Source organism: Arvicola amphibius, chromosome 6 (genome assembly GCF_903992535.2).
Source record: "Arvicola amphibius chromosome 6, mArvAmp1.2, whole genome shotgun sequence".
Lineage (NCBI taxonomy): Eukaryota > Metazoa > Chordata > Mammalia > Rodentia > Cricetidae > Arvicola > Arvicola amphibius.
The window spans coordinates 98765864-98781678 of NC_052052.2; the positions used below are offsets into that span (position 1 = coordinate 98765864).

At 42.1% G+C, this 15815-nt stretch overlaps 1 protein-coding gene and 1 pseudogene across 1 annotated transcript in view; one reads left to right on the top strand and one right to left on the bottom strand.

The window, feature by feature from the left end:
* Pter (phosphotriesterase related) overlaps positions 1 to 14508 on the bottom strand; it is a 43055-nt gene extending 28547 nt beyond the window's left edge. Inside the window, exon 1 of the mRNA XM_038335521.2 lies at positions 14423 to 14508. Within this exon, the coding sequence (XP_038191449.1) occupies positions 14423 to 14432 (10 nt within the window). The 5' untranslated portion in view covers positions 14433 to 14508. The remainder of the gene's footprint in view (positions 1 to 14422) is intronic.
* Positions 8449 to 8858, top strand: LOC119818008 (annotated as a pseudogene).
* Positions 14509 to 15815: the final 1307 nt, after the last annotated feature.

Here is a 15815-nt window from a genome sequence, read left to right on the forward strand (position 1 = left end):
CTCCCAGCACACAGGCAGAGGGCTCTCCTGGTCTTTCACCATAAGGATGAGCACTCAGCCCTTGTAGAAGTGGGAATGGCAGATAAAGGCTGAGAGTGGCAGTGCACATCTGTGGCAGAGGGGAATGACAACATCTGTGCAGAGCGGACTGACTGCCACACCAAAGGAGGCTTCCAACATTTTTAAGAGCTTCTCACAGGAAGTTCAGTATCACACACACCTGCACTGCAAACGGATAGCTGCATCTATAGACGCATTTGACAAAAGCTTTGTTCCACATCATCTGTGAGACCAGAATAATGTGAGAAAGGATAGTCTGCAAGTATGAACCAACGACCTATGAGAGTTCATACTGCTCTTCACCTTGACAGGATCAGGAATCATGGGAGGGTCGAGGTCCAGGCATGCGGCTAAAGCATCACCTAGATTAGGTTAGCTGAGGTGAGAAGCCCAAGCCCAGATGTGAGCAGTGACATGCCATGGGCTGGGCTATCACACGGGAAAGAGGAAAGCTAGCTGGACACCACCATTCATCTTCCCCTCCTTTGCCGGGGATGCAGTCTGGCCCAACACAGCCCAGGTGCTTCTGCCTTGATGAATGGTATCATTCTAACCCCAAATAAGTCCTTCCTTCCTCGGATTGCTTTTAACATGTCCTTGGTCTGAACAACATGACAAGTAACTAATACAGAACCCTTCCAAGCATTCTAAAACTTTGTTTTTGTTTTCTGAGACCAAATCTCACTCTGTAGCTTACATAAACCTGAACTCATGATGGTCTTCCCGCCTCAGATGCCTACGTCCTGGAAATACAGGTGTGAGCCACCATGTCTGTCAACCCATCTAGTCTTCCTGAGCATTGAATTAAAAGAGAACACTAAGCAAAAAAAAATGAACATGAGAAGAGAGTAAGAGAATGGAATAAAACTGCCACACCCCAGCTGATAAGATATATAAAAACTTACTTCATGACCAAAGCTCTGGTGGGGAGGAAGAAGTCTGGATATAACTTTGATTCCCATCCAGTTTCACTGGAATTTTGACCGTTATTATGATCTGGCCATTATGATTAAGCATATCCTGTTTGCCTAAGTTGAATATTATTTTCGGTTACAGTAATGGTCAATAACTCTAATTGGACTTCAATGCACCGAGGATATTGGCAAGTCACACACCTGGGTGTGTCTGTGAGGAAGTTTCAGAGCCAATTCTATCATAAGGGTTCTGACCCAGTGAACAGATTAAACCCCGAAGGATTCACAGATGACAGCATTTGGGGGAGTTGGTAGAGGTGGGGCCGACATGGACGAAGCAGGTTACTGCCTATATGTTCTTCAAGGCCATAGCTTACCCTGTCCCTTCCCACAACTTGACCTCTGTGCTTTCTGGCCGCAATAAGATGAACAGCCTCCTTGGGCACGCTTTTCCCTCAGTCATGATGGTCAGCACTACCTTGGAGCCAAATCAAGAGTCCAGGGGCTATGTGGATTGAACTCTCTGAAACATGAGTCACAACGAACGCTCTCCTTTCCCCTTTTGGGTGATTCATGCTTTAGTTTGCCACATTGGTGAGAAAAGTCATAGACACTGGTAATCTCACATTTCAGAGGAGAGAGGACATCCAGAAGTCTGGAAACTTTGTACAGACAAGTGGGAACTCTTAAACACACATCCTCTGCACACTGTAGGCATCATACCTTGCCCTGTTTCTACACTGGTGTGCCAGCCCTAGAGCTGACTGAAGCCACTAATACTTCAACTGAGATATAATGGTCAAATTGGCATACTGACATTTTTACTGAGATGATTTAAAATTTCCTGTCCCGAGTTCCCCCACAACAGTGAAAGGTCTAATGTCTTTTATAAACCCCTTTGCTGCATTTCCCTCATTTGTCTCCATGAATAAACCCTTACTGATGAGGTAGAAGAGATGGAACCAAGGCCATGTCCCTGAAGAGACCTGTACGTATTGCTATAATGCTGAAAGAAAAAAAAATCAGATGGTGGCTTGGTCTGAAGTGACACCAGTTGAGATGGCAAAAAAGCAGAAGAGCAGATGGGACTTTCTAACTGGACTTGCTGGTACTAAAAAAATACCCTGCAAATAAATGGCCCAAATATATCAACACTTCTATTTTTTATGTGTTACATCACAGTACAGCAGTACTCTATAAACACTGCACTTAAAGCTGACATTTGATTTGTGATAAAAATATTTTAACAGCTATATAATATTTTTTAGAGCTTGTTTGAATACTTCCGTCATTTAAAGGTTCAAATCTGTGACAAGCCTCTCCCAAACAGCGCGGATCTGGCTGCTGTATAACGATGACCCCAGGACTCCACCATGCACACAACATTGCCTTTTTTCTAGCCCATGTAGTGATGCTCAAATAAGGAGAAATGGAGCAGGGTATGGCGAAACGAGCCAGCTATCTCAGCTACTCAGGAGGCTGAGGCAAGAGGATCCTAAGTTCAAGGCCTGTCTGGACTGCAGCATGAGTTTGAGGCCAGCTTATTTAGTGAGACTCTGTCTCAAACTAACAATCAAAAAGGGCTAGAGAGGTAGCTCAATGGAAGAGCCCTTGCTTAACATGCAGAAGAATGGGGCCTGGGTATCACGTCCAGTACAGGAGGCGGGGGGCAGGGAAGGTAAAGAGATGCTATCACAAGGATGTAAATGGAAGTCAGTACATTCTTCAGCCTATGAGACACATGAAACAAAATGGTTCAGGGACAAAAGTACAGCGCATATGTAATAACTGGGTGCAAATGATTTCACTCACGAGCTTATCTTTTGGCAACCTTTAGACTGAAAAAGTTGACAGACAATGTAGAAATATTACGAAAGCTGGAAGCATATCAGGGTTCATGACTGAGGATGTGACTTGGGGCCTAATTAGCCCTAGGATCATCAAAGTAGGCCACTGGGCCAACTCTTCCAATCACAGTCTGTGGAGACTGTGGTAACGGCCTTGTTTCTGTTAGCTCACTGCGTAGTGAAATAACTAAAGCCATCCTCTTATGAAGAAGACAAAATGAAAAGGGGAGAAGTGAGGCGTGGAGAGCAATAGAAGAGGAGAGGGGCAAGGGGGAGGAAAGTGGTGTCTTTACTTAAGTCAAACGAAGTGTTATGTGCACCAGTGACATCCTAGAGTCTGGGAGATGGAACGGTCCATACGGCCTAGCAGTCTCAACTGATGCCCTTCCTTCAAAAACAGGCCTCACAATGGATGCTGGGAGAATACTCGGGGAAATGCTTTGATTTCAGTACTAACTGGAGTCCTGAAAGCAAAGCATGCACCAGTTACCAGACAAGCCAGTTACACCTTTATTTACATCATGGAACATATTTCATACTGGGAGCTGCACACAGAAGGCCAGAAGGCCCTTGCTGTGCTTCCCTACGCACACACACATACACAAAAGAAGGAAAGAAAAAAATCTGCATTAAATTCAGCCCTCAGATTTTTATATATAGAGGTGCCTTCTGCAGCAAGAGGTTGTTGCCCAGAAGTTGAAATAATCTGAACAAATATTAAAGACAGTTCTGACCTGTATTCAGTCAATAGAGAACTAAAGTGTTTATATTTAATTCCTGGAAACCACAAATTAATATCTGAAATGTGTTAATCTCTCTCTCTCTCTCTCTCTCTCGCTCTCTCTCTCTTTCTCTCTCTTTCCCTCTCCCTTCTTCCTTCCTTACTTCTTTTCTTGTTCTTTCTTTTGTTTTCCAAGACAGAATTCTAGTACCCCAGGCTTGCCTGAAACTCATTATGAAGCCTAAGCTTCTCATGGGTATCTTCCTGTCTCGGTGTCCTGAGTGCTAGGATTACAGAAATTATCCATCACGGCCAGCATCTTCCCACAATTTTACTTAGAAATCTATCCTTGAAGGGCACAAATGAAGCTGGAAGAAGATCCAGTCTCAGAGCCTGCCGTTCTCAGCTGTTCCACTAAATAATGGTATCACTTTAGGTTAGCAGCGTGACCAATCTGAATCTGTTTTCCTAACTGTAAAATGAAGGGTTGGAAAGATGAATTCCCAATGCAGTTCAAGTTTCAAAGTTTATTCATTAAGGGGACTACCTTAAAATATATGTATTTACCCGTGTACACACACACACACACATGCACACGCACGAACACACACACATGCACACGCACACACACACACACACACACACACACACACAGTGTAGGAAAATGGGTTTCAGGTTCAGGCCCTTCAACATTTAAGAGAACACCAGGAACATGGGGCCCGACTCTGATGTTTCTTCTCTGAGGAAAACGTAACAGTTTCTGATGAGCTATTTTCCTCACTTGACAACTCCACCATTCCCCTGAACTACCACAAAGATCAAAAGGGAAAGACAAGGAAGAGAATACCCCAAAGCACTATCCAAATTATAAAGCACCGTATAAATGTTTGGAATTATTACAAACTTTGAATTATTTCCCAAATATTTGCTTAGTACCCACAGCCAAATGGACCTGAACTTGTTCTTTTTAAAAACTAACAATAGGGGGTTGAAGTTTATGAATCAAAGCGAGGCTCTAATTTGCTTATAAATGAATTCCTGCACTTGAGACCCGGGATTGTTAAAAGTAGATTGACTACTGCGATTGACATCAGAGCTCATTAGGTTTTTGGAAATGCCCACCAAAGCGATTAAAGCCGCGGGAGGTCCTCATTAGCCACCAGGAACTGCGACTAGAAACACCGTTTAAAATGAATGGACGTAATACAGTGTGTTAGTCTTCACAGATGGCCTTCAGTGAGCATGCCTCCCGACGTCACCACTCCTGTGTGGTCTCCAGGCCCATGAACCCAAGCTCACCTGCCACCCACTGTAGCCAAAACAATGTGGCGAAGTGATGGACCAATGGGACCGCAATCTGAGATAAAATCTTCCGAAGCAGCCGCTCCCTTTGGGCTTTGCGGAACAACGGAGCTACAGCGTGAGGAGTTCATGCTTGCATGTGAAGGAGCAGTCCTGAGAGTATGTGGAAAGCGGAGGCTCCCAGCCATGCAGTCCCTGTGAACTCAGCCCTGTGGAGGTACCAGGAAGCTGGATGACCACCTTCAATGTTTTTGTTCCACAGAGGTCCCAAATGACTGCCAGCTCAGCTCAGTAGGGCACGGTACTCCTAGAGAGTTGGGGGAGATTATAAAGCGGCTATTGTTTGAAGCCTCTGGTTTAAGGTATCACCGTGGACTGAACCTTGAATCTTTCCCCAGACCCTATCGATAAATGGAATCCTCATCACTAGAGATGGCGGTATGAAATAATGAGCTTTGGAGAAGCTGTGGGATCATGGAAGCAGAGGCCTCTGCAATGAGACCAGTTGATTTCCGAGCTCCGTTGCCCCCGTTACCATGTAGAGACAGAACAAGATGACGGGCCTTTTATGGTCCACAAAGAAGATAAAAATCACAACTTCTGCCGTCACAGTGAAGTCTGCCATCAGAAGACTGAAGGTAGAAGTGCTACCGTTTGAAACCCAAGCCTACTCAATAATGCACAGCCAACTAAAACTAAATAAATGGGTTAATTTATGTAAAAAAAGAAGATAAAAATCCACAAGGATTGTTTTATACTTTAGGCTTCTAAGTACTATGAGGTCATATGTGAGACTGCATGTCTGTCATATAATACAGAAAGTCTGTGATACTTTATTCCTGTACACCACATGGATGGAGACAGGCAGCATGTCATTCTGCAAGAGATAACACATGTTGAGGGCAATGCTGAATAAATAAATTTTCAAAAGGTTTACTCAAGCTACATATCAAGAATTCTAGCTCTGGGGAGACTGAGGACAGCCTGGGTTACACAGCAAAACTTGTTGCAAAAAAAGAAAAAAACAAAGCAAATCAACAAAAGAGTTGAAAAATATTTCAAATCAGAAGAATAAAAATGTTACTCATATTAAGTCATAATTATAAATTTTTCCTACTAATAAAGAAGATTAATTGAATGTTGGATGTGAAAAGGTGTTGGGGTATTTTTCTGATAAGTATTTGTGATATTCAATTCTTATGCCCTCCTATTGATGGAAAAGATTAGCTTCATACAGTTTTGCTTGTGTTATATCAGTTTTACTCAATTTTATCTCAAATTACATTAAAAATAAAAATGGAGACTGCACACATATTTCAGCAATTAAGAACACGCTATTCTTGCAGAGAACCTGGGTTCAGTTCTTAGCACCTGTAAGACTGCTCATGAGCATCTGTAACTCTACTTCCAGGAGAGTTGGTGCCATCTTCTGACCTTCCTGAGTGCCAGGTACACGTGTTGCTCACATACATCTATGCAGGCAAAACACCCACATACATATAATATGTTTAAAATTAAAAAAATAAAATGTAGACATCAATGCATATAACAGTTTGAGAGATATGTCCATTGTATACTATCTAAATCAGGCTAGTATCTAAATCAGTAACACTTTCTAGTTTCTTTATGGTGAAAATGTCAAGATCCCGTTTTTTCAAGCTTTTGAAACACACATTAGATTCTGCTGTCTCAATCACACTGCTATGCAATTGCACCCACAGCTTCTGGATCTCATCTCATTGTTGCCTAGACTTCAATATCAGTGTGTTTCCTGTCTCTCTCCTCCCCTTTAGTCTCCCCAGTCTATGGTGACCACCCTTCTAATCTCAACTTCCACGAGATCAATTCCTTTATATCCTATATACAAGTGAGATCTAGTGGTGTTTGTCTTTGCTCTTGGCTTTAACATAATGATTCCACCTCTGTTGACACAAAGGACAGGGATTGGCTCCTTCCAATGCCTGGATAGTACTCTGATTCTTCTGGGTTTGCGTGTGTGAGTTTTACTGAATGTCCACATACATCTGTGTACTTATGACTTTTCTTCACCCATTGATCACTTAGGTTGTTTCTACATCTCATTTATTACAAATAGTGCTGCCATAAAGATGGGGTGCTGATATGTCTCTGACATCTTGATTTCATTTCCATTGAATATGTGCCCAATGGTGAGATGAATGCTCATTCTAGTCTTGGGTCTACTTGTGTGCTTTCTATCATGGTTGACTAATTTCTATTTCACCATCAGTAAACAAGAGCCTCCTTTCTTCCCCATCCTTGTCAGCTCTTGTTCTGTCTTTTTGATAATAGGTATTCTCATTGGAGAGAGGTAGTACTTTATTATAATTCACTTGCATTTCCCTGATGATTAATAATTAGGAGACATTTTTTCATGTATCTATTAGCAACATGCACATCACGTTTTGAGAAACGCCAGTTGAGTTCTAGCACACACTTTCAATCAAATCTTTTCCATGTTCAATTTCTTATACATTCTGGGTATCAACTCCTATCAGACACACAGTTTTCAAATACATTCTCCTTTTTGGAAAACTTTCTCTTACTTATGCTGATAAGTTATCTTTGCTATGAAAATGATGTCATCCCACTCGTAAATGTTTGCATTTGTTCTGTGCTTTTGGGATGTAATAAAAAAAAAATGTCCTCCCATTTCATTCCCTGAAGAATTTTCCTGTATTTCCTAATTTCAGGCCTTACATTTCTGGGTGCTCTTTGAATGAGGGGAGAGAGGGATCCACTCTGACTCCTCTACATGGGCATCTGATTCTCACAGCAGCGTTTACAGAAGACTTTCCTTTCCCCAGTGCACACTCTCAGCAGCCTTGAGGAAGAGCAGCTGGCTGTGGACGCATGGGCTTCCAGGCAGGCTCTCACAGTGGTCTGTCTGTATGCTGTATGTGAGTATACGCCACTGTAATTACTGTGATTTTGTACTGTATGAAACCAAGCAGTGTAATGCCTCCTGCTTTGTCCTTTTTGTTCAGGACTGTTTTGGTTAATCGGCCTTTTTTTTTTTTTTAGAGATGCCTTTTTTTTAAGTCCATGTAGAAAGTCATGTGTATTTTGAAAGGGGTTGCACTGACTGGACAGACAATTTTGAATAGTATGAACATATAAAAATATTGTTGTAGTTTTAAGAGACATGCTATATTACAAACAGCTTTCAAGGAGGGGCACAACATTATGTAAATCCCCTTCTTTATTTCGAATAGCTGTCCAAATGTTCCATTGACAGATAGGTAGGGCATTTATTCGGGATTGTCGCCACCAGATAAGACTACAAAACATGACAGGAGGAAAGGCTAGGCCATTTCAGTTTGGTGTGAACATTTCTAAAGAATAAAGATACAGATCACTGAGAAGGCTCAGCAAGGAAAGCCACTTGCTGCCAAGCCCCATGACCTCCAGCTGATCTCTGGGGCTCATGAGATAGGAGATAGCAGATTTCTAAACGCTGTCCTCTGAACTCCACTTGTGCACTGTGATGCATGTATGTACACACAAATAAATATAATGTACTGTGTAATGTACAAAGTTGTTTAAGGAGCGCTGAGACCAAGGTCTAAAGCTGGGAGATTGAAAAATGCAGACCACCAAGGCACTGCTCGTTACTCCAGTTCTGATCTGCTCCTATACCAGGGGTCTCATCAGGCCTCCCTCTTGAGTAGACCAGAGGCCCCATCTAAACAGGTTCAACAGCCTTCCAGCAGCAGCTCCCCTCTCCAGGTGGCCAGACGGGAATTCGAGACCAGTGTTGTTTCCTGGGACATTGACACAGCTGCCAAGTTTATTGGTGCTGGGGCTGCCACAGTTGGTGTGGCTGGATCTGGGGCTGGCATCGGAACAGTGTTTGGTAGCTTGATTATTGGCTATGCCAGGAACCCGTCTCTCAAGCAACAGTTCTTCTCCTATGCCATTCTGGGCTTTGCCCTGTCTAAGGCCATGGGGCTCTTCTGTTTGATGCTCGCCTTCCTCATCCTCTTTGCCATGTGAGGCTCCATGGTGTCACCCAGCCGTCCCTGCTGCTTCCACTCCATGCCAGTCCTGGTGCTGGAGTGTGCCAAGCTTTACCATTAAACAACAATGTTTCTCAAAAACAAAAACAAAAAACAAAGTTTTTTAAAAGTCTGTCATTATAAGACCCTAACTTACATCAGCAGCACCAAATGACTGCCAGTGGTTTCCATGGTAGAATCTTGCTCCACTCATCAGGGAAAAGCTGTATATTGGAAATGGTAACTTAGTCCTTACGAGTTGGCAGAAGTGCTGACGCTGCAGGGTTCCTTCAGAAAAGTCCCCTTGGGTGACAGTCACAACAAATCTGCCGTTTCATTGAGTAGTTTATGATGATAAACACCACCACAACAAAGGCAGAAATGCCACGGTCCCTCTTTCTGAATGAGGCAGAAGTGAAAGCTCCTCAGCTTTGAAAACACTTTGGCAATATTACTAAATTGCGGTCTGAAATGTGTTACTCTGATGTTAGGAATCTGGTTTAAGGAGATGTCTAGGCACATGCAAAACATTGTCATACAATGATTTTATTCTGTCATTACCTAGAACAGCACCAAGGTCTTGGGAGCAGAGGAGACGGTGTAGTGGTTAAGTGCACTGGTGATTCTTGCAGAAGACCCAGCTCCTTTCCCAGCTCCAGCCTATAGAGACTCACAACTGCTTGTAACTTCTAAGCCTCTTTTTGCCTCTCTAGGCACTGTGTGAACATTAGACACATATTCAAGCACACATTAAATAAGTGTATCTTTTTAAAGCAACAAAAATACCTTAGAAGAGAATGGTGATATATACTATGGAGCTTTATATAATCAGTGAAAAAATTTTCAAACAATATTTTCCGTGTGTGTGTGTGTGTGTGTGTGTGTGTTTGTGTGTGTGTGTGTTTGGTGTGGTATGTGCATGGGTATGCATGTGTAGGCACAAGTGTGTACGTGCACACTCGTGTAATGTATGTGCATGGACATGTGTAGGCTCAAGGTCAAGTCATTCACTATTACTCTTCTACCTTATTTAGTAAGACAAGATCTCCCAGTCAGACCCAGAGCTCACAGATATAGCTAGTCTCACTAACTAACTTGCTCCATCTTTTTGTTTTCTGAGACCAGAATTAAAAAGTGGGCCATCCATCATGCCTACCCAGCATTTACACAGGGCTTAGGGATCTGAACTCTGAGCCTCTTGCTTGTACAGCCAGCAATGTCATCACTGAGACATCTCCTCAGTACACATTTTCAAAGACTACTGAATCACTTAGAAAGATGATCATACTGTAATATGAAAGTGCAAAACAAACCGCATAAACTATGATAAATGCATGCCCAGTATATACATCTGCATGAGAACTTAAAACTAGACATACTGAAATACTGTGTTGATTGTAGGCTGGCTGAATAAACAAAGATAGTCCATATATATCTCAAAACAACAAACTTCCCTAGCTTTTTATGTTTATCTTTTACATTTATAATCAGTAAAAGAATATAGAATGGGAAAAGATCAAAACCTATACTAACATCACACGTAAAAATTAAATTAAATTTGAACCGCCAACGTAAACACCAAGGCTGACAGTGATAAATGATTCCAAGTCATTCTTGCCTGATGTTCTGGATTGTCTCTTATGCAATATTTCACACCAAATCCCCACCTTTACAGTGGCTGTGGGTCAGTCTGATTAAACTCAAGTGGTTTCACTGAGTATTCAGTGGACTGACCTTGGAATCAGCTTGACATGAAAGTCTGAGACTCAGGGTGGAAATTCTGGAGCCTGATCACAAATTTGGAAAATATCCAAGACTGTGAGAATCTTTTTCTTCTAAAGGACAGATGATAAAAAATAGTTTTAACTTGTTTATTACACTTTAATCAATTAAATACAAACCACCAAATACAAATACAAAATACAAATCAAATTAATACAGACCACCATCACTTTTCTGAATCTATTTTTTAATTTTCATATTATTTTTTCTTATATCATAATCAACTCAGTCAGGAATCAAGATTCTACTTGAATACACTCCTGTGTGGGCCTAACAGTAGAAATGGGGCTGTCAAGGAGACATTTTTAGACAAAATTATTAGAAAAGATCAAGTGTAAATAAAAAAGAGAAAACAAGCAAGAGAAATCTTAAGTCAAGACAAGGGCCACAGAAAGTATCTTGCCTAAGGTGGGGAATCCTTGTAGATCAGCAGAAAAGCAAACAAAGATAATAAAGGGACAGTTGTTGGAGAATTGATAAAGATATATTTATCATCTACTACGTGCTATTGCAGACACAGAATGGGAGGTTTGATGAAACGCAAGAGGGGCTTCCACCCTCACACAGATGCCAAGAGACAGGAGTGGTGACTCTTCTCCATCTTCTCTGCCACGTTTACAGAGTTCCTTCCAAGAGTCAAGCACCCTTACGAGCCCACTACTTCTCTTCTCTTTAATTAACCATTGCTAATGCTTCTGGGTTGGTGCGACAGGAGGAAACTGAGGCCAAAGAAATTTAAGAAATTTGCTAAAGGGCTGGTCCGATGAATTAGGGCCTATTTTGAAGAATGGCGGTATTAAATCTGAAGAGTAGCTCACAGAAAGTTTGCTCATAGTTAACCAGAGGTTAGCCTATGATGACCATCATAGCAGCCTTCCCAAATGATCACTCCGTGTCAAATGCAGCCCTTGGTACTTACGTGGACATCAAATTTAGTTCCCAAACAGTTTACATGTCTACATTTCCTCTGATACTGCATCTATGAATGCATAGGTAACTGGTTTTAATTTCTCCTTTCCTCCTATCTTGCCGTAGGAAACCTCTCCTAGTGGCAGCCATCTACACCTCACATCAGGCATGGACTAAGGTGAGAGCTTTTGGTGGCTTTCCCATCTTTGCGGCCCATCTTGTCAAGCTTGCTAGAGTTAAAGACAGCTGTATTGCTTAATATGGCTGCTGGCAGTTAAAACTCTGGTCCCGTGAAAGAACAGCAAGTTCTCTTAACCACTGATCCATCTCTCCAGGCCCCCAAATAAATCCTAACCTAGAGCTTGATAGTTTCCCCACCTGCAGCCCATATCTATGCTCTGGTCACCAACCCTAAACTCCCTAAGCTGCCTGATTGCCTCTGGACTTCACAAATTCTCACCTGGTTCGATGTTTTGAATGGTTGTCTCCCTCTTTCAAATCAATTTGTACACTCAGCTCATTCATATCTGTCACCCTTCCTGGTTAGCCTGCCTGACCTTCACAACAGGGGTTGGGCGTTGTTTCTAATCAAAAGCTTCTCTTGATATTTCTTCACATTGTTCAAGCAATCTGGGTAGTGTGCTGGTTTTAGGTACTAGGATAGCATCTCGACAATGTCCTTCTGTTTTATTTCTCTATTGTACTTTGACCTCTGCATGCATGTCTATATCTTATCTGTCCTCAGCTCTCTTCTGTGCCTGCACACAGGAGCACTTGGTATTGAGATGCTTTTGCTATAACCAAGCTGTAGTCTAGAAGTGGCTTACATTAAGGAAACATAAGGAAGAAAATTTTATTAAAGCCCAAATAAGAAAATTATAAATAGATGTAGACTTAGGATCAGAAAAAAGGGTGTTGTAAGCTGACTGTGATGGCTTCTAATCCTAACACTTAGGTGAGGCAAGGGGGACTGTCTGGAGTTTGAGACCAGCTTGGGCAACATAATCAGCTCCAAGTCAGCCTGAGCTATACCTGCACCAAATATACCCTATCTCAAAATAAAGAAGACAAAACAAAACAAAAGCACCAAATAAACAAAAACTCCAACATAAATATATAGTCCTCAGATGTTAAAAGCTGTTAATAAAACATCATACTTTTTTCTAGAATGAGTATTTAATATAACTCGAACAATAGAGAAATCTCAGGTAATAGAGTCTTTTTGTTGAGAATTACATTATTTCCTTGAATCATAATGTAAAAAATTATTTAAAAGCAAGGAAAATGTTTTCCATCAGTTTCTGGGTGACAGATTTGAAAACCAGGTTTGTTTCTTCAATTTGCCTGTATCTTCACACTCCAGGCTCTTGGAAGACAGTGAACACACTTTCTAGCTCATTCTTCAGTGCCCCACACAATACTATATAGGGATACATGACTTTTGTACACTTAAAAATAACAGTAAGTGACTTCATCCCGATTCCTAACTAAGTTAGTGAAAGCCAACTGTAAACCAGAAAAGCACGAACACCAAGCAAAGTCACAGCAGCGGGGCCTGGCCACCATGATGATTTTACGGAGAGAAAAATGAAGCGGTGACTCAGGCTTGTTTTTTGTGTGGATGTGGATGGGGGTGGGTATGTGCACGCGTGCATTTGGAGGCAGAGGCTTGTGTTTCTTGTGTGGGTGTGGACGGGGGTGGGTATTGCAGCGTGCATTTGAAGGCAGAGGCTTGTGTTTCTTGTGAGGATGTGGACGGGGGTGGGTATGTGCACGCGTGCATACGGAGGCAGAGGCCGATGCTGCTGGTCTTCCTCCATCATGTCTTTACCTTCGTCTTTGAGACTGGGTCTCCCACTGAAGCTGAGGCTCGCTGATTAGGCAAGACTGGCTGGCAAGTATGCCTTGGGGATCTGTCTGTCCCCACATCTCCAGTACTGTGACTACATGTCTGTGCTACGTGCCTGACTTTTTTATGTGGGTGCTTGGGTGTGAACTTGGGACCTCATGTTTGCATGGCAAGCCCTTTACTGACTGAGCCATCTCCCAAATTCCCCTCAGTTCATGGTTTTCAACGTATTGAGCCTAGACCATCCACGGTAGTATCTTTTTAAGGCAGTTTAATTTTTAAAGTCTTCCTTGAAGCACAGCTTCAATTGCACAACTGTGTATTAAAAGTTACTTCCTATAAATTCTTCCCACATCCTCTAATTTGAAGTTGAGATTAAAAGGCTTGAGATTTGCTACTCTGCTTAGCTAATTTAGAGTTTAATAAGCAACCAGTGACAGCTACATGGTTTTAGACAGTTAGGCTGAGCCTATTTGGTGTAAAAAGGAAAAAAAATACAGAGACAAACAAAACAAAAACAACAACAAAGTAGTTATACAGAAAAAGGTCCAAGAGACAGAGCAGGGCACATTAGAGATGGTGCCAGCCTTCTTCTAGCCCTTGTCCTCTTTATCTGGTAGCCTGGCTACTTCCTAACTGGACAATTGTGTGACAACCAACACAGCATGCTTGAAGAAGGGGAGAAACTGGTCTTACTAGTAAGTACGAGAGTCGATTTCTGCTCTCAGAGCTATCCAATGCTGAGCTATTACTGTGACTGACAGCTAACAGGCACTCAATAACCAAAGAACTAATATTTAGTCTTGTGTTTTCCATCTTTCAGTTCTGTTGCAGTGGAATGCATTTTAGGCACATGCTGTCTTTAGTATTGTGATGCCATATAGCCTTGGAACCCATCATTGCTAGTCTTAAGACAGGAAATCATGCTACAATTTATATCAGATACATTGACATCTAAGTTCAGAAGATATAGGGAGACAACATGAGGAAGCCAAGATTTCCAGGGCCACACAATTTTTTACCTGAATACATTTCAACTCAATGTAATCGATGTCTGCCAAGGATCTGCCACATTCAGTGGACGATATTAAGGAAAATGAAGATGAAGAGGTGACAAACTAGGAAGCCACAGCACCATGACACAGTGCTAGCACATGGTGAACAGCAATGAGAGGGTCAGCTAGTTTCCATGTTGACAAGATATTCATGAGATCATGGATCATGGTGACACCAGGAAAAAGGTGCAAGGCAGACATCCTTTTGGGCAACAGTTGCCAACATGAAACACACCAAGAAGGCTTCCTGGAAAAGGACAAGGAACCTGGCATGGGAAACAAAAGGCATATTAGGCCTTGCAAGCACCCTGGAAGGCCTCATGCACGGACTGCATGACTAGATCATTATGAAACACAAGGCCACATGGGCACGGCCCAAAGATGAGCCCTGCATTGAGTGATAACTGAATGGGCAGTGCAGGGCATGGACCAAACACTGGAGAGAGGAATTCAAGAGTGAAGAGTTAGGAAAAGAAACGAAAGGATCTGTCTTTGTACCTCAGGGACATTTCAGGGAACATGCCAACTTGGACGAGCAACCCTCTTCTTTTCCTGTAGTATGGAAACGTGTTAAAAAGATTACCATATGAGAACAAACTGCTAAGCCTTGCAAGCTGACTCAAACCAGCATTACTTGAATACTTAGCGGATCTCTGAAACATGTCACTTAGTGATGACAAGAGTTAAATCACTTAGAAAGACCAGAAAGATCCCCGCAATTCAGCTCTGCATTCTTAAAACCCAGTCATTAATATAGCACTGTACAAATGAATGTATTTTCATAAAACCCTGTATTATAGCTCCAGTTTTCTATAGAGCTAGTTTCATTACCTTCAAGAGATCACTGAGCATCAAAATAGTTATTTATAATAATAATAATTTCAGGTGTTTCCCTGAAGACCTTAAGGCACTCTGCACACTTTAATTAAGTCTTCTAATGTCCAGGACAAGCAGGCAAGCGACGGAGGTGAGTCATCGAAAAGGACCCAGCAGTGGAAGACTAGACCACAGGATGTGCTCTGAGATGAAATCCACTTATTATTGCTCCCATTTCAGCAATGAGGGAATGGAGCTCTCAGACAAGGGTGTGGAACTACAGTCCATTTTCACTGAAGGCAGAAGACACTGCTGTGGCCTCTGGAAGCATCCCCTGGGAGACCTTCAAAAATAGTATCATACCCATGACCTCTGAGGTTTGTCTTTTCAGAGTCGACCAACATTTATTTAAAAAAAAAAAGACCTAAAATGTGTGCCAAAGAAAATATATATCATTTTGCTCTTGGAAGGGAAACAGAGGACACGAATCCCAACATGTTGTGGTACATGACATGTAACTGCTTATGGGAAGGGTCTTAAATAC